The 19,903-nt window shown below is 43.2% G+C and overlaps 3 protein-coding genes across 3 annotated transcripts; 1 reads left to right on the plus strand and 2 right to left on the minus strand.

Moving 5' to 3' along the window:
- Positions 1-3,989: 3,989 nt before the first annotated feature.
- Positions 3,990-5,105, minus strand: LOC310752355 (interferon beta-like; the record flags this gene model as incomplete). Its single annotated transcript, XM_083592464.1, has 2 exons — positions 3,990-3,994; positions 4,604-5,105. The coding sequence occupies 2 exons, from the start codon at positions 5,103-5,105 to the stop codon at positions 3,990-3,992; spliced, it is 507 nt and encodes a 168-aa protein (XP_083448590.1).
- Positions 5,106-7,293: 2,188 nt separating this feature from the next.
- On the plus strand, positions 7,294-8,878 carry LOC310752356 (interferon tau-3-like; the record flags this gene model as incomplete). Its single annotated transcript, XM_083592465.1, has 2 exons — positions 7,294-7,884; positions 8,672-8,878. 2 exons carry the CDS (start codon positions 7,294-7,296, stop codon positions 8,876-8,878), a joined length of 798 nt encoding a protein of 265 aa, XP_083448591.1.
- Positions 8,879-16,522: 7,644 nt separating this feature from the next.
- Positions 16,523-17,382, minus strand: LOC310752342 (interferon beta-like; the record flags this gene model as incomplete). The annotated part of the gene is made up of 1 exon (XM_083592451.1): positions 16,523-17,382. The coding sequence occupies exon 1, from the start codon at positions 17,114-17,116 to the stop codon at positions 16,523-16,525; it is 594 nt and encodes a 197-aa protein (XP_083448577.1). The 5' UTR covers positions 17,117-17,382.
- Positions 17,383-19,903: the final 2,521 nt, after the last annotated feature.

The raw sequence follows: 19,903 nt of genomic DNA on the forward strand, positions 1-19,903 counted from the left end.
AGGCCGGGATAACTGGGAAACCTTTTTTTAAAAAATGGCTCTCTTTCCTTGCCACGCCCCCTTCGCTTTAAGTCCTCCCCCCGCCCGCTTTTTTAAACGTGCGAGTAACAGGTAGGTAGCCGTGTTGGTCGGCCGTAGTCAAAACTTCCAGTAGCACCTTAGAGACCAACTAAGTTTGTTCTGGGTATAAGCTTTCGTGTGCATGGTATCTGAAGAAGCGTGCATGCACACGAACGCTCATACCGATAACAAACTTAGTTGGTCTCTAAGGTGCTACTGGAAGGAATTTTTTTATTTTAAATTTGCGAGATACTATTGCATCCTCCTGATTTTTGTCCAGTCCTCCTGGGTTTGGGTTCTTTCTTCTTCTTCTTCTATTGGAGGCGTTCAGACGAGCTCCTGCCGCGTCCGGGATCACCTGGGCTGAAGGTGGGCTGTCGACTCGCTTCCCATCTCGCACACCTGGTCGTCTGAAAACGGGGCCAGAAGCCCCGGGCTTAGAAAGGGGCGCGAGGTTTCTGCGCCAGGATCCGGGAGGACTCCATGAAGCAAGCGGAGCCCTGCTTTCCCCCTCCAGCCTATAAAACTTTAAGCATAACTTTTGGGATGGGTGGGGATGTAGGGGTGCAGCCATCTGGTGGCGGAAATAGGCACTGCGTCATTTATTGCGGGAAAACCTCATGGTGTGGCATTGCTGTCAAAGAGGGATGAGGAACTTTTTCCTGTTGTGGGGGTCATATTCCTCTGTTTTAAAGGCACAGTCTATATTTGAAGGGCTGTCTGCTTTAAAGGTCAAAAGCTCTTAAGAGCAGGGGCTGATGGATTTTTCCTTCAAGCACACGGACCACCTGGTCAACGTTTTCCCCCTACTAAATTTGCATTATAAATGAAATCATCACATACAATTTTAATGGAAGTTTATGTGGTCCCCATGTAGGTCTCCTCCTCTCTCTCTGACACCTCATACATATAAAGTCCCAAACTACTGCTTCAAAATGTCATGATTTCCCCTCCAAATAATTCTGGGAGCTGTAGTTTGTCAGGGGGGCTAAGAGTTGTTAGGAGACACCCCCTCCCAATTCCCTTCACAGAACTGCAATTCCCAGAGATCTCTGTGAAGAGGGATGGATTGGTCCATTCTGTAGTTCTCTGAGAGAAACAGGGGTTCCTTAGCAGTGGCGTAGCGTGGGTTGTCAGCACCCGGGGCAAGGCAACTAATTTGCGCCCCCTAACCCGTGGATTTGCGCCCCCTAACCCATGGATTTGCCCTAACCCCAGATGTTGCGCCCAGTGCGGCCGGCCCCCCCTGCACCCCCCACGCTACGCCACTGTTCCTTAGCAACCCTCAGCACCCCAGCCTTGGCTGTTTAAAATAGTGTTTTGTCTCTGTTTCTCTTCTTCTCCATTTTATTTCATGTTTCTTACTGGATTGTTATTTTAACTTATGATAAAATCTTGAAAATTAAAGAAAATGACACATTCATCCTGTTTTACACCCCCCCCCCAATTTATCTGTAGTAAAAGGTAAAGGTGAAGGGACCCCTGACCATTAGGTCCAGTCGTGACCGACTCTGGAGTTGTGGCGCTCATCTCGCTTTATTGGCCGAGGGAGCCGGCGTACAGCTTCCGGGTCATGTGGCCAGCATGACTAAGCTGCTTCTGGCGAACCAGAGCAGCGCACGGAAACGCCGTTTACCTTCCCGCCGGAGTGGTACCTATTTATCTACTTGCACTTTGACGTGCTTTCGAACTGCTAGGTGGGCAGGAGCTGGAACCAAACAACGGGAGCTCACCCCGTCGTGGGGATTCGAACAGCCGACCTTCTGATCGGCAAGTCCTAGGCTCTGTGGTTTAACCCACAGTGCCACCCGCGTCCCATGTTTCTTACTGGATTGTTATTTTAACTTCATGATAAAATCTTGAAAATTAAAGAAAATGACACATTCATCCTGTTTCACCCCCCCAATTTATCTGTAGTAGTTTTTAAAATAATATCAATCTGTTTTAAAAGATATTTTAAAAGACTGCAGGAGGAATCCTAACCGTGTCCACTTACAAATAAGTCTTACTGAATTCTACTGGGCTTACTCCTGGGTATATGGGACTGAGATTGCAGCCTTATCCATTTTAAGTGTACAGTGGTACCTCGGGTTAAGTACTTAATTCGTTCCGGAGGTCCATTCTTAACCTGAAACTGTTCTTAACCTGAAGCACCACTTTAGCTAATGGGGCCTCCTGCTGCCGCCGCACCGCCGGAGCCCGATTTCTGTTCTTATCCTGAAGCAAAGTTCTTAACCTGAAGCACTATTTCTGGGTTAGTGGAGTGTGTAACCTGAAGCTTATGTAACCTGAAGCGTATGTAACCCGAGGTACCACTGTACTGTGAATGGCTACAAACATGGGGAAAGGGAGACAAAGAACAAGGATATTGTCTTGCCTCTGTAATGCTTGAAACAGGAATCTGAAAGGAATTTCTGCAAGGTGCGCCTTTATTACCAGGTCACCCACCTCACTGTTGAGGGAGGCACAGAGTTTTCTCCTTCGACCTTACACAATGGAAGCACCAAGCCTCACCTACAGATCAGTCATGCTTCCTCTTGCCCATCTTCTGTGCAACGTGACATATGAGGTCCTCATCATGTGCAGCCAAACTCTCGTGGCTCCCGCACGTCATGCCCTTCAAACACGCAAAATCATTCCATTGACCCATGTTGCAGCTTTTAATAGGAAGGACATTTGGTATTTCCAGTCAGTGAAAAGTGAAAAGATACAATAAAAGACGTGACGTGGCCAGATGAATAATAAATAAATATAAAAGTAGCACACGCATAATATAAATAAAATAAATATTTTTTTAAATAACAGAAATCACGTACGACTATAGTGCATTTCATTTGGCACACTTCTTAGAAGAAGAATTGGCCCGCTTAAGATGCTTGCATCTCTGACTTCTTGACCTGCATAAATCACAGTGTTCCTTTAGCAAATAAATTATTACTACGAATTTTGTCCTAGGTTTGGAAAATCTGTGCTTGTATGTAGCCTTTCCAACCTAATCATGAACTTATTGCTTTTGTAGAATGCGTTAAATTATGGGTACATTGGAGATTCCACGAGTGGTGTTGTTGCATGGAAACTCTCATTTAAGGAAGGGGTAAAATGTTATTACCCCCCCCCGAATTTCCCCCCATCACTGTGTAGTTTCCTGTGCCCCCCCCCCAATCTGTTTGGACCAGTTTCTGTGATTGGCAGCCTCCACTGGTTCACTAGCCCTTCCAAACACAGATGTTTAAGAATAAGGATCAGTGATTTTTATAAAATTAATATTCTGTCAAGGAACACCTATACCTCTGCCTTAGATGCTCACCATGTTTGTGAAGATTCTGGGGCAAATCTTTGGTCTTTTTGTAGCACTGGCCATGCCTGTCCAAGCACCCCATGTGAACAGAGAATACCACCCAGAACACATTGACAGGGAAAATCAGTCTAAGGAAATATAAACTATATCCCTCCCGCAGGCCAAGAGAAGATTGTGGAGGGTGGAAAAACAGTACAGGATAATCTTCTTGTTTCTTTTTTCCCTTTTGAACCTTTATCTTCCATGTAAGGCTTCCCTGTAGCATTTTCACCTTTCAAAATCACACTTCACAATCTTTAACTGAACAAAACAATGTAGTAGCAAATGAAACAGAAGAGGAAGCAGCTGTTTAGCTTTTGAGAAACACATTGCTGGAGGAACGGAGTGCTTTTTCTTCACGAAGAGAAACTCTCTTGATGCCGAGGAAAACCCAGACTTCCGTCCTAGAGACACCACTTTGCATCTGGCAAACAGTAGCAGGTGCAGAAGAACAGGAAGCAGCTGTTTTGCTTTCCAGGAATGCGTTGCTGGAGGAATCTAATGAAAGCTGAGTAACTGGGATGCCCTCTTCAAGCCACAATTCCATTCTGCTGTTTCATCCCATTTTTTTCGTTGCAGCACCAACTGAAGGTTAAGCTGGAATGAAGAAGAGAATAGATTAATTGAAATACACTCGGAGTCGAGAGTGGATTTCATGCTCTTTATTCAGTTCATAGTGGTGAGGAGGAATAAAAGTCCCCTCAAAGTATCTGCTTTATATACATTATTTACACAATGGGCTGCATGTGATTGGCTAATTCCGGAATTCTCCTGTTGGCCGATCAAGTTGTGGATTCACTTCCATCTGGAGCTGGATTGGGTGGCTCCTGCAGACCAATCATATTGCTGCATTGTTCTAGGACGAATCAGACTGCTGCATTCTGAATCCTATTGTTCTAGGACCAATCAGACTGCTGCATTTTGGATCCTATTGTTCTAGGACCAATCAGACTGCTGCATTTTGGATCCTATTCAACTCAGTACATAACATTAATTATCCAGTTTGAAATGCTTTCCCTGTAGGAGACGTGGCCTTTCTTTTTAAGAGACACACCTCTCTTCTCTGGGTGTGGTTTCCTCCTCAGTTAACTGGGAACCACTTGGAACCTTAGTCTTCCCTGTTTGCAGCTAAGCTGAGTGGCTGCCCTGGAATTTCTATTTCTTTAGTTCTAACTACAAACATTATTTTTAAAAGCATACAAGTACCTGCATTTCCCGTCCTTTTGAGGAGTTGGTCGATCAGCAGAAAACATTGCCGGACTTCCATCTGGACAATCTCCCAGGCACACAGGCTGTACCCATCATCTTTCAGGTAGTCGTTAATTCTTCTGAAGTAGCTTTTCACCCGCTGTCGGATGCTGTTGCCCTTCTCTGCACCCAAGCACCGTCCCAGCTTCTCAATGTCCTGGTGCAGCCCAGCCTGGAAACCAGCTATGGAAGTCTCACCCCAGTCCATTTCGCTGTGGTTTTGCCTGAAGATGTGGAGGGTCTGCTGGAGGATTTCTTGTGTGGCTGCTTTGGCATCCTCCGCCTGGATTTCGTGGCTGTGGATTCCTTCGTTGTTGGAGAAATTGGCCACATGGCCGATGCATTGTAGGGGAATTGTGGGTCCCATCTTGCTGTTGAGAAGCTTCAAGTTGTCTTTATTTAGCCAGCTGCGAAGTTGGCTGCAGTCCTGAGATGAGATTTCAGTGAAGCAGAGCACCATCACTAGGCCAGAACAGAGAAGCCACCCCTTTGAGATCATGGTGGAGATGAAGGAACGTGGTCCTTGCTGGAGTGCTGAGGGATTTCGTTTTGAGGGAGATGCTCTGGAGTCTGTTCCATCTTTGAGCCATGTCCCTGTATTTAAATGTTCTGTGGCTGAAGTTTTCTTTTGTCATTTTCAGTTTTGGTGGGAATGGTCTTCCTCTTTTTGAAAATACTCTAGTTTCAGGATTTTTCCTTCCCTTTGAATTTTTAAATCACACAGGACCAAAAGTGATGTTGAAGATTTGGAAAACAGGTGTTTTGTTGTTGAAAAGGAACTTCCACAAATGCAAAAATTTAGTTCAGCTTCAGCGCAGTGCATGATATGGGGGTGGGGGGAAAGGCTGAACACCATGGGAAGTGCCCCATTGTGATTTTCCACAGGGTTCCATTTTGTATTCCCTGTTATTCACCTTATATTTGAACTGGTGGAGTGGGGTGTCGTCAGTATGCACATGGCACTGAGCTCAATCTCCCCAGTCCATCCGCATCAGGAGAGGATGTACAGGCCTGGATAAGGGCAGACAAACTGAAATTGAGTCCTTATTAGATGGAGGTATTATGTATGCCAAGTAAGTGTTGAGGAGGTCTGTCAAGGACATGGTTGCCCCCCCCCCCCCCGGAGAAATCAGGTCCAAAGTGTAAGGGTGTTCTCTGATACAGCATTGCTACTTGGGGCTCTAGTGATCTCACTGGCCAAGACCCTGCCAGCCATGGCCTTTCATGGAACAGGATGATCTACATTCTGTGATCCAGTTGTGATCAAGGCTCTGGTTCCGTCTGTGCTCTGGCAAACTCCAGATTGGATGGTTGTTCCTTGCCTCTTTGAAGAGGCATCAGAAACTGTAGTTACTGCAAAATGAAGCAGCTGGACTATTGATCAGGGCAGCCAGGAGGTCAAATTTTACACTAGTTCTGTGAAAATTGCACTGGTTGCTTATTCCCACCCAAGACAAATATACAGTCTAACTGTTGACAGCTTGGATCTGGGGTCCATGATCTGGGGTACATGAAAGATCACTTTCTCCATTACAGATCGGCCCAGGACTTAAGATTGGTAGGCAAAACTGATTGTTCCACCATCCTCAGGTGTCAGGGTGGGAGCAGCAGCATATGAGGACCTTCTTGGTGGTAGCCCCCCAAATTCTTTGTTTCTGGAGTATTCCTAGTCCCATCTGGTGTGTAATGGTTTATGCTTTTACCCACACCTCCGAATACCAGTTGCTGGAAACCACAGGAGGGGACAGTTGCTCTGGTCGTTGGTCTCTGTATATGATTGTGTTTTAACTGTGCACTTGTGAACAAATTGCATTTTATTGTATGGTGTGCTGTCCTGAGACCTTTATGTCAATGGCAGCTAATAGCTAATAAACACATACCATTAAATGCCTGCAAGGAGTTTCACAAACATCCCTCTTCATGATCTGTAAGCAGCTTAAATGTTTGTATATGAATGACTGCTACTGCTTAGTACACAGTTGCTGTAAGAATGGGGAATCTTAGATCAAAGACTGCAGACATGATGTTCAAATCATTTCAATTAAAAAACAACAGGGCGGGTTCACACATTCAGCTCTTGCTCACCAAAGGAAGAGTAAACAAATGATGTCCATGCATGTGGGAACCAGCCCTAAACACTGCATCGCTGGGACCACTCCATACCTGTTAAAATTATTCCGCATGGATCAGCCATAGACTGATATTGCTGGCCAGTCTGTGTTACATCATGAGAAATTCCAGCAGTTTGACATTTAAACTGATAAAATGAATTTGAGAAAAAGTCAACATAACAATAGATTTTGATTTTCACTATTAAAAAAAAACCATTTTCACATTAATTTAATGGTGTTTTTGGTCAAAAATGAAACGTAAAAGTAAGTTTTCTAAATATGCATATCCCAACTGAAAATAGCATTTCTGGTCTTTTGTGATTTTACAAATCATACAAAGGGGAGAAAGTGAAAGAAGAGTATTTTCAGAAAGGGGAATCCCACATAAACAGAAAAAGACAGAGGAAAACTTCTGCGACTACATGTTTAAATGCAAGGCCATGGTTCAAAGATGGAACAGACCTCAGAACATCTTCCTCAGGACACAGTCTTCCAGATTCAGCACTCTACCAAAGACCACATTCCTTCATCTCCACCATGATCACCAAGGGATGGTTGCTGCATGTAGGCCTAATGATGCTTTTTGTCTCCAAAATCTCATCTCTGGACTGTAACCAGTTTCGCAGCTGGCTACATGAAGCCAACAGGGCAAACTTGGAGCTTCTGAAGAACAAAATGGGAACAACCATTCCTATTCAATGTATAGGAGAGGAAATGGACATCTCAACGAATCAGGAAATCTTAACGAACATCAATGAAGTCCAAGTGGAGAATGCCAAGGCAGCTATACAAGAGATCCTCCAACAGACTCTGCACCTCTTCAGACAAAACCATACTGAAATGGGTTGGGATGGCAATTCCACAACCACTTTCCAGACCAAACTGGACCAGCAAATTCAGAAGCTGGAAACATGTTGGAGTGCAGAGCTGGAGCGTGGCCCCACATCTCCAAGAGGTCAGAAAACTCTGCTCACCAGACTGAGAGTGAAAAGATACTTCCAAATACTCCATGATCTCCTGAAAGATAAAGAGTACAGCCTGTGTGCTTGGTTGACTGTCCAGGTCCAGATCAGGCAATCTTTTGTGCTGACAGATCAACTCATCAAAAGGATCTCTAATGAAGGTACTGTACACTTTTTTAAAAAATACATAAGACTTGATTAGAACTAGGTGAGAAAAACAGTTGATCTCAGCAACCTTTTCAGGATGTCTAACCTGCACTCACTTGCCACTAAGAAATGTTCATAATTCTTCTTGAAGAGCTTGTGGCTTTCCTCAGAATTCTGGTGATTTAGGCTTTCTTCTTTGTTGATGCAAGAAATATACTTAATCCGCAAGGTGATGCTATGTGAATGGGAACACTCTGCATGAAAGACCAACGTGGTTGGGACAGATTGTAGATGTTTCTTCCCATTGAGTTCCTGCTATGATAAATTGGATTGATCTCTGATGTGATTGCATGTGGGGTGGTGGGCTGTTTGAATCCACATTGGTGAAGCAGATTCTGGTGGTTTTCACATGCTATCAACAATACCCTGCTGGCAACATGGAGGGAACCAACAGGGATACTCGTAAGAGCTATCCAGTGCACAGCATTGTTCATTTGCAACAAGGGACCATATCACAGAAAAATCAGATTCCATGCAACATCAGAAGCCAAAAATATAGAAAGATTCACTTTCACACATATCATTAAATACATATTCTACCATGTCATCACAATCAAGAAAGACAGTTACTTTAATCAGGTTTGAGAAGCTTGCAGAAAACTTACCTTTCCATTTTCTGATTCTTCTGAGGAGCTTGTATTAAAAATATTAGTGCTTATGATTCATAATTTTTCGTATTTTGAAATGAGAAGCAAGGTATTTCAAAATGAATGCAGAATTTCAACCACTTTTCATCTTCCTTTCAGCTTAAGTTGCACCGGAAAGAGGAGAATGAAGCTACAACTACAACCATTCAACTTTCGCTCGATTCCTCAGACAGATTTCTAGAAATCAAAACAGCTGCCCTTTCCTGTCCCTCTTCTTCTGTAACCAAGAAATGCCATGCTACCATGAAGTCTTACGCAGAAGTTAGAGATCCAAAGGAAAAAAGAATCCACGTTGAAGAAAGATGATGTTATTTATATCGCGGAAACGCTTTTTGCTCTTTATATTTATTTGTATTTATTATATTTATGAAGTTCGTTTATTTAATGTTATTTATTGTATCCTTTCATTGACTGACCATTTCAACAGTCTTCCTATTAAAAATGCACATCTCAGCAATTTGGGTCACTTGGGTGATTTTGCCTATTTCTTTTTTTAAAAAAATAATTTTTATTAACAGACCAATCAAATCAAATCACATAAATTCCAAATTACAAAGCCGAATTTTAAATTTTTGTTGGGGGTACCCATATTTCAAGTTCCGAAAGGGATCCAATCCTCTTGTTGCTGCTGCTTTAATGTCCACAAATCTGTCCAAATAATGTTCACAATTCTATCCAATCCTTTCTTGTTGTTTTCCACATCTCTTCTTGTTATTTTCATATATTTTTCCTTTCTCTTTGTCTTTGTGACCTCTGATAGTCTCCACAAGCGGGTTGAAACAAAATTGTAATCCTGTGTGGATTTTTCCGTTCGTCCAAGAGTCATATTTCAGACGGCTACCGTATTTCATCGCTTCCATAAAGAAAAACACTCTTACCGTCTACTCGTTAAATTTTCACAGGTCTGTCACTCCCTTTCTCAGTCCTCTGAGGAGGTTCTGCCAAGAATCCAATATGAAAACAAAGCTTCCTCCTCCTGATCATCATTCTTTTCGACAGGACCTGCCAAGATGGCGACTCCCTTTTTATTGCTGCGTCATCAAAAGCCCTTGTTCTTTTCTCGATCTCCATAAGCCAAACTTTCGATTAGTAAATCATTTCCACACAGTTTTTAATCATCCTGCTTAGGTCAATTATGCGACGGTTCTTTCTTGGGGAGGGGTTATTGGTTAATCACATAGAAGAAAATAAAAAAGTCCCCCCCATTCAGTCCCGCTCCGACATACTGAACCTTTGATGTAGCTTCTTCATGTTATATTCCATTAAATCCAACCCGTCGCTCAATTTTCACAGAGGTCACTTCAATTAGCAGTCTTCACTCCCGTTCTTCACTTGAAATATGTGCATTTGCTTCTTTTCTAATTGTTTATTTCAAGCTGCTGCAGCCAGTGCGTGATCAGAGACAGCGTCCAGAAGAGCCAGGATCCACACAAGGGCTTTGTGCCTAGTGCCCTCACCCCCTTCTTTCGAATCCGGGGGTGATTTATGGCCACAGCAGGCAAAGGCAGTGTTCCCCATGTCCTTGGGGCAACAGGGAGGCTGCATACGCCCATATCAGCCTCTTAATTACCTCGTGTGAGCCGGAGAGATGGTATTGTCGGCCATCTTCCAATGCGCCCCGGTGGCCCCTTTGATTTTGCCTATTTCAATGATATGAAGTATGGGGGAAATACTATCAGAGAGTTAGGCTGTGAATGGTGGGGACAGAGGAAGCAAGACCAACTTGGGGAAGATATTTGGTGCTTCCGTGACATGTATGGGGAGGAAATTCTATGTCTCCTATCCCAGTGTCCTTGGGAACCTCAGGCCCAGAGACCCCAGGCCTCTCTATCTGGCCCTTAGTCTTCTCCCTAGACCCTGCTCTCCATGGGTGATATCTCTAATGGACCCCACTGCTTGAGTGCTTTGCTGGTGTCTTTGAACTGTGTGATAATTCCTCTTGCTTGCCTGAATACATAGGTGTGTGTAGAACATATTGAAATACTTTAAATTGAAATACTTTATTGTCACTTGTACAACTCGTATACAGTGAGATTACAGGAGCACCCCCCACTCAGCTCTCTTAGTCTTAATTGCCCTCCTTTACTGACGCACACCCACCAAACCCGAAAGTCAGTTGCCCTGTTGTTATCTTTAAATTCAGCAGCCTAACAGCCCACGGATAGAAGCTGTTCTTTACCCTGTTGGTGCGACTAATCATGCCTCTATATCTTCTGCCTGAGGGCAGGAGATCAAGAAAGTGCCGGACAGGGTGTGAATCATCCCTGAGAATTTTCCCCACTCTCCTGAGGCAACGTTCTTCCACTATTTCATCCAGCGGATTCACAGGACAGCCCATAATATCTTGTGCTAGATTCACCACCCTTTGTAGGCATATAGAATATATATATAGAATATATTTGGATATTTATAAACCACACTTTCATTAAAAATAATAATAATCAACAGCATACGACATAAAAATGCTACGCTATAATCAGAACTTCAGGAAATACATCAGTCAGTAGAGCATGGCTCCCTTAATCTTTGGTCATGAGTTTGAGCCCCACATTGGAGGGGGTTGGACTAAATGACCACCTGGGGTCCCTTCTAGCTCTACAATCCATAGAGATCAATAAAGACTGCTTCGTTAAAGGCAAAAATATGTTCCAAAGGCCTGTTTGAATGGCAGTTTCCAAAGATGTCTAAAAGAAGACAGGGATGAAGCCTGCTGGAACTACACAGCCTTCCGATGTCCTGAATGGCTAGAATGTGACCTCCTGCACAAAGGCAAACATTCAATTCATTGCCCTGCCCACTTTTGCCACAGGTCCTCATTTGTCCTCTGCTCCTTAGCACAAACTGAGCTAACGGTATAGCAAACTTTATTCTTGAAGATGCCGGACAGCCCAGCCTGCACAGAGTAGGAACGAACGTCTTCCACCAGCCCACATCTGAGTCAACGTTCCATGAGCAGCCTTCTCAGCCACAGATGTTTCTCTTCAAGTGGCCATATGCTAGGTAGTCAGTTAATATTACACATCTTACTCAGTTAATATGGAACGTGGGTGGCGCTGTGGTCTAAACCACTGAGCCTCTTGGGCTTGCCGATCAGGAGGTCGGCGGTTCAAATCCCCAGGATGGAGTGAGCTCCCGTTGCTCTGTCCCAGCTCCTGCCAATCTAGCAGTTCAAAAGCACACCAGTGCAAGTAGAAAAATAGGAACTGCAGCAGTGGGAAGGTAAACAGTGTTTCCGTGGGCTCTGGTTTCTGTCACAGTGTTCCATTGTGTCAGAAGCGGTTTAGTCCTGTTGGTCACATGACCTGGAAAGCTGTCGGTGGACAAATGCCGGCTCCCTCGGCCTGAAAGCGAGATGAGCGCAGCAACCCCATAGTCACCTTTGTCTGGGCTTAACCGTCCAGGGGTCCCTTACCCTTTTTTTTACTCAGTCAATAATGCCTACATTACATTTCTTCCCCCTCCCCAATAAAACATAACATGGAAATATCTCTAGATGTTTCCAGTGGGGAGGCAGGTTTAGAGGACTAAATACTTGCTTCTACTGTGTGACATGCTCTATATCCACTCTTTGGGGTTGAGGTTTCTTCCAAACCTTGAGAGCGTGTTGCTCCTGGTGCTTCTGGATGTGGGAATGTTCAGGAATGCAGGAGATGATATATTGTTTGATTATAGCCTTTCCAACTTGTGTTAACAAGTTCACAATTTTAGCAGAGTAACATTCCCCTTTTAAACTTGCAGCGGATGCATTTGCTCAGGCTCGCTTAAAGCCCCTATAATAACTGTTCTGGTATTTCCCCCTTATTCCCACATAAAAGATAAGACACGACACAGTCTTCTATAAAAGTATAAAAAGAGATTACTCACATTCTGTTCACAATCGGATCCCAGAAGGCAGACTTAGCTTAGAAAAGTAACATACACCTGGAAACTATCTCAGAAGGAGACAGTCCCTTTGTCATCTCTTGCCAAGAGAGCATCTTTAGCTAAGCAGATGTTGCTTCTTCGATGCATGTAGTCAAAGAGAGAGAGATGGCTGCCCTGCCCTGTGCTTTTGTTGTTACCTGCACAGGTGAGGCCACGCCCACCTCTAGTCACATGCAGAGGAAGTCTGTCCCAGCCTAGAAGGAAACAGGAAGTTTACCTGCTGGCTGGACAAGCCTTCCTCCCCATGTGTAAACATGTTCACTCTAGGAATGTTGTACTTGACTGCTCTTGTGTTTCACATCCCACTCTGGAGAGTCAGCTGATGACTGTTCTTCCAGCTGTGGCTCTTCTGCCATCACATCTCCATGGCTATTGGATGACCTTGTTGGCCGTCCAAGTTGGTTATGGTCTCATTCCTCTCAGCTGCAGGAGTGAGTCTAGGAGTGAGCCTTTACGATTTGGCCTTTGTGACTGCCCACTTTCTCTTTGTAGTCTTTACAACCTGGGATAGCCTAAAATCTCTGTTACAGTTCTACGGTGCAATTGCCCATCATGGCTTTTATCATTAAATTTGAAATTCTGAGGAACAGTTAGCATTTTGGCTCTCTTTTTTGTATTTTTATTGGGAGCTTCAGAACAAGTATTTTGTAAATACATTAACAGGAAAAAAACCAATTAAGGCATAGGCTAATGACTGTTGTTAATAATCAGTATGATGAAGCTGACATGTAAGAAGTTGAGAGTCAAATATGGAGGAAGTTTATGGCTGTGTTTCTTTCTGGCTGAGGTAAGTATAGAACAAGTTACTTGTCCCAGATGTTCATAGCTGTTGGAGGAAGAAGTGAATGTATTTGATGGTTTTTAATGAGATCTAAAAATTCTCACCAGGCTGCCATTAAGAACCTGGCTTTGCCTTTCCATTTAGGGATCTGGTACGCCATGTAAGTTTTTTTCCTGAAGAGCAAAATTCCAAACCTTATTCCATCAATCTGTAATACCAATATCAGAAAACAACTTACATCGTTGAGTTATAGGTGGTCTTGCTGTGAGAATCAGGAAGGTAAGCAGCTCTTTGGATTTAATGTTCTCACTCATTCCCACAAATATCAAAAGTAAAACAAGTTTTGGAGAGAACTGAATACTGTCTTTAATTTAAAATGTTTAAATTTCTAGAGATATCTCAAGCTGTATTTGTTAAACTTTTGGACATTCCCACCACATATGACTATGTGCCCTGTTGACAACATTTTGGTTCTGTGAACATAGTGGAATTTCTGTTTTGCTTTTCCATCAATCCCAGATTTGTATTTCCTGGTGATGATCTGTTGCTCTTGGCTTCAGGAGGGAGCCTTTGGCAGGTATATTGGATTTGGGTCTCCTGCTCATTAGCATTTGAGGAAGCGAATATCCTGGTTCGATGGTTGTGTTGTGGTGGCATGAATCATAGAATCACAGAACCATAGAGTTGTAGAATTGAAAGGGCCTTGGACAGCAGAGGCATAGTGGGGTGGGGGTGGGGGTGGGGGTGGGGTGGGGGCAGAGGTGCCATGGCCCCAAACACACAGTTTTGAGGGGGCGCAATGAGACACCCCCACAGCAGATTCCCTCAATAAGGCCTTTGGCCCTGCCCACACCAACACCTGGCCCCCAGAAAGTTGCCCACAATGGAATGTAGTCTTTGGGCTGAAAAAAAGTTCCACATGTCTGATATAGGAGGTGCAGACTTTCCTTCTTACAGAAGCCCAAAACCTCATTCATGAATGGGTCATGTTTCCTCTGTCTACCTTCTGTGTAATTCGACATCTTATGTTGCCATAATTCACAGAAGAACTCTCTATTAGAATGTCTCCCACACTTTGCCAAATCATCCAAACGAACCATGTGGGCAGGAGTTGCAGTCTTTAATTAAAAAACATTTGTAATAAGCATAAACAAATAAATGAATGATGATAATAATAATAATAATAATAATAATAATAATAATAATAATAATAAAAAACAATGGTCAGCCAAACTATACAATAAATAACATTAAATGGTGGCACTAATAAATATAATAAATAAAAATTAAGAGTAACAACACTTCTAAAATATAAATATCATTTTCACAGCATTGTAAGATATGAAATAATTTAAAAACTAGCATCCATTTGTAGACTTCCAAAGTAATAATGTGAGTTGAAATGTTGCAGCTTAATGCTATTCCTTTCTCCACCCTCAGATTTGGAAACTCTGTCATCACATGAAGCCTTCTTCAATAACAAATCGTGGACTTTTTGCTATTACAAGGTATGTCAAATTATGGAATTGTTTCCTAGACTGTGAGCCGAGTTCTGCTGATGGAAACTCCAACTCTTAGAGGGGGCCTGGAAAGTGATTTTCACACATTTCCTCTTCCTGTGCCCCACTCTCAAATCTCAAATGCCCCTCCAGAGCAGGATAGGAGGTGACCAGTGGGAAATGGGCAAATATGACTTGAAGAAATTGATGCATCCATCTAATGATACTTGAGAGGAGCTGCAATACGAGGAGAGACTGTGTCAGAGACTCTTCCAGCTGCACAATTTCTGGGGCTTTCTCCTACTTTTTAACCGTTATCTACTCTTCAAGGCTTCATAGTAGCCCTGCATATTTAAAAACCACATTGTAAAAGTAGTGAAACAATGCTGAAGAGATGACGAAGAAGAACAGGAAGCAGCTCTTTTGCTTTTGAGGAATGCGTTGATGATGAAAGAGAGTGAAAGCTGAAATATCTGGATTCCCTCTTCAAGTTGCAGTTTCATTCGGCTGCTTTCATTGCATCACTGATGGCAGGTTAAGCTGAGACAAAGTAGAGAAGTGATTAATTGAACATCCCCTGTTCAGTTTGTGATAGTTTCCCTTTAAAAGCCTTTATTTCAAATATGGAACATTCTGAACCACAAGAAACTAGATTTTTGAATACTGACTTCGCAGAATATTCAGAAAACAGAATGATGGTTCTCTGCAAAGCCTTTAACGACTGATCCTGCTGACAATTTAAAGGAGAAAATATTCCTCTGGTCCCTATGAAATTGATGCAACTCTCCAACTTTATTTAGATAGTATTAAGACTGGATATTGAATTGCGCCTAACAGAAATGGATGCAATGCGTCAGGATTGTGCTGCATACCTTTATGCAAGACCAGATCAAACGTTACATGAAGATTTTGAGCTAAGCTGTCCCATGGATGATATCTGTAACTCAGCAATTAATGTTCTGTCCTAGCAACTTGTAATAAAACTTTCTTTTTCCATGCTCTCTGATTCAAAAAACCATTTTCCAACCAAATGTCTTTCAAACTAGCAAAACAACCTATTCTGGGTGGAATAAATGTTTTCAAGAAACTAACAGAGAAACCCTTGTAAAGGGGGACACAACTCAAGCAGTGGGGAGAACGTGACCAGGAAGAGAAGAGGTCCTCATTCTACATGCTTGAAATGGTTCTAGGGGTTGCTCGTGCGTAAATCGGCGCCACACCTGGCTGGGTTGCCTGAATGAACCCTTTCTGTCCGGACAGCCACTCGCCCGTGGCTGTCTCAATCGCTGGCAGAATCCATCAGTGGGCGTTTCTTGAACTTCTTCCAGCAAAGAAGCTCTTTGACGCCTAGTCTCCGCCTACTCTCCCTGCGCGGAAGCCTTCTGTGCAGGGAGGGTGTGGGCAGCGGAGGATCCGTGCTCTCCCCGCTGGTCTCCGGCGAGAAGTCCTGGAGCCCCCTCGCCGATTCCCCCCTTCTCCACTGGTGCTACGCTGATTTCCTTCCCCAGAAGATGGGCTGCTTCTCTCCCTCCCAGGACGCTCTCCGGAATCCCTCTGGAGCCGCCCCTCTCCCTCTGGCTCCGATGGCAGTTCCCTGACAATGCTCCTGAATGTGAGGGGAATCATTGCTTGGATGCATGGGAATTGTATTGTTGAATGCCTCATTCATTTAACTGGAAGCCTTTGAAAACTACAATTCCCACCAATCCCAGTACCAATGGATACTCCCGGGGATGACTCTGAAAACTACAAATTCTCATATTTGTTCCTAAATATAATAAAGTATTTTCTGAAAGTACCTGCATTTCCCGTCCTTTTGAGGAGTTGGTCGATCAGCAGAAAACATTGCCGGACCTCCATCTGGACAATCTCCCAAGCACACAGGCTGTACCCGTCATCTTTCAGGTAGTCGTTGATTCTTCTGAAGTAGCTTTTCACCCGCTGTCGGATGCTGTTGCCCTTCTCTGCACCCAAGCACCGTCCCAGGTTCTCAATGTCCTGGTGCAGCCCAGCTTGGAAACCAGCTATGGAAGTCTCACCCCAGTCCATTTCGCTGTGGTTTTGCCTGAAGATGTGGAGGGTCTGCTGGAGGATTTCTTGTGTGGCTGCTTTGGCATCCTCCCCCTGGATTTCGTGGCTGTGGATTCCTTCGTTGTTGGAGAAATTGGCCACATGGCCGATGCATTGTAGGGGAATTGAGGGTCCCATCTTGCTGTTGAGAAGCTTCAAGTTGTCTTTATTTAGCCAGCTGCGAAGTTGGCTGCAGTCCTGAGATGAGATTTCAGTGAAGCAGAGCATCATCACTAGGCCAGAACAGAGAAGCCAGCCCTTTGAGATCATGGTGGAGATGAAGGAACGTGGTCCTTGCTGGAGTGCTGAGGGATTTGGTTTTGAGGGAGATGCTCTGGAGTCTGTTCCATCTTTGAGCCATGTCCCTGTATTTAAATGCTCCGTGGCTGAAGTTTTCTTTTGTCATTTTCAGTTTTGGTGGGGATGGGCTTCCTCCTTTTGAAAATACTCTAGTTTCAGGGTTTTTCCTTCCCCTTGAATTTTCAAATCACACAGGACCAAAAGTGATGTTGAAGATTTGGAAAACAGGTGTTTTGTTGTTGAAAAAGAACTTCAATTAAGGTGAACTATATTCTTGTTGGACCTTTACACTGTCAGTATCTATTGCATCAAATTAATAGAATTGAAATGTCTCATGATGTGAAAATGATTAGGATTCTGTCATAAAGAGAATTGTTACAACCCTCCAACCACTGGTTGTCATCTGGAGAAGGGGGATCCATGCGTGCAATTTGTATTTTACAAAGGCACTCTGTACTTCAAGGCACAGATGCGTAGCTAATGTTTACTTTGACCCTTGACTTGTAGCTGCCATTTTGGACTCTCTCTGTTTATGTCAGGTGTCTTCTAGTTTTTGTTTAGGCAAAATAAATGGGGCGCATTATAGTAGACTCAGAACTAGGGTTGGACAGAACCCAGTGCCCTAAACGTTGTGTAGATCACTCCCTCTCTCAGTAATCATTTGAAGAGTGGAAAGGATAGATTATTTTGAATCCATGGTTTGTATCTTGCATATGCTCACCCCCATGAATATTGAAATTGATGTCAAATTCAACCTTTGCTATTCAGTTCCTGATCATTATAAAATGTGTTCAATTTCTCTCTCTCTCTGCTATTCTTATGCCATTTAAACACAATATTTCTAAAGGAAATATATTATCTATTAATTAATTGATCATTTCCCATGAGGCATTTCATCACACATTACACTGTATAAGTTGCTTTATTCAAGTTTTATAATATCACCTTCTATAGGAAGAGAACGATATGCCTTAACTGAAGTGTGGTGCATCAAAAAACTGACTCAGACCTTTCAACTATAATCTTGAGTATGATCTTTTTCACTGGCTAGGCTTTTCTCCCAGTCATGCTGGATTCCTAATGAGTAAATCTGAACTCTGATTAGAGCACCCAATTAACATTGGTTTCAGTTTTAGTCATGTTTTAAATGTATTTGCTTTTGCATGTGTTTTTAACTATTTTTGTATAATCTTATGCCTAAATAGCCTTGAGATGGTTGTTTAGAAGGCAACTGATAGATTATGGTGGTGTTTTGGCTAGAAATAATGATCCATAAAGACTCCCCAATAATTCAGCGGTATGTGCAATGGGCTCAGATATCATGGCCATAGGCTCTGCTTTTCTAGGATTTCCAAAGGTATGTAGAGAACCCTACACCCATAAAGAATGCAAGTTTTATGGAAAGGCTCAACTGAGTGTGGCCCAGTCCCCAGCCATCTTGCATACATTGTAAGCAGTTTAAATGTCTGCCTAGGGTAACAACTGCTTATGGTATGGGTGCTGTAGTGATGCAAAAACGAGACACCATAGATCAAATACCATAGACAGGGTATTCATATCACTTCAAATACAAAAACAATAGAGTGGGTCCACACTTTCAGCCAAGTGATGAACCAAATGATACTCATGTATGTTTTAACAGCTGTAAGCTGTAAACATTAGTGATGTATGGAAGTGAGAGCTGGACCATAAAGAAGGCTGATCACCGAATAACTAATGCTTTTGAATTCTGGTGCTGGAGGGAGACTCTTGAGAGTCCCATGGACTTCAAGAAGATCAAACCGACCCATTCTTAAGGAAATCAGCCCCGAGTGCTCACTAGAAGGACAGATCGTGAAGCTGAGGCTCCAAGACTTTGGCCACCTCATGAGAAGAGAAGACTCCCTGGAAAAGACCCTGATGTTGGGAAAGATGGAGGGCACAAGGAGAAGGGGACGACAGAGGACGATATGGTTGGACAGTGTTCTCAAAGCTACCAGCATGAGTTTGACCAAACTGTGGGAGACAGTGGGAGACAGGAGTGCCTGGCGTGCTCTGGTCCATGGAGTCACGAAGAGTCAGACACGACTAAACGACTAAACAACAACAAGCATTTCTGGGAGCAGTGTGTGATCACATTCTTCCACATGTGTTAGCCAATGTGATGATATACAAAATTCAAGTAGTTTGCAATTTCTAATACAAACTGATGAAACTGATAAAATGAATTTGAAAAGAACAGAGTCAACAAGCAAGAAAATTTGATTTTTCATTAACATCATAAATCGTTATCAATTCTAAGTCTGAATAGATGAAAATAAAAGTCAGTTTTCCACATACTGACATCCCAACAGAAAGCAGGATTTCTGGTCCTGTCTGCATAATTGTAAATTGTACTTGGAAAGTGAAAGTAGGGTATTTTCAGAAGAGGTAGAAAACCACAAGGAACTAGAAAGCACAAAAGAAAACTGCATTCCCCAGCCGTTTAAATACATGGTTCAAAGATGGAACAGACTTCAGAACATCTTCCTCAAGACACAGTCTTCCAGATTCAGCGCTCTACCAAAGACCACATTCCTTCATCTCCACCATGATCACCAAGGGATGGTTACTGCATGTATGCCTAATGATGCTTTTCGTCTCCAAAATCTCATCTCTGGACTGTAACCGGTTTCACAGCTGGCTACATGAAGCCAACAAGGCCAACTTGGAGCTTCTGAAGAACAAAATGGGAACAACCATTCCTATTCAATGCATAGGAGAGGAAATGGACCTCTC

Source organism: Podarcis filfolensis (genome assembly GCF_964270895.1).
Source record: "Podarcis filfolensis genome assembly, chromosome: 17".
In the NCBI taxonomy this organism is placed as follows: Eukaryota; Metazoa; Chordata; class Lepidosauria; order Squamata; family Lacertidae; genus Podarcis; species Podarcis filfolensis.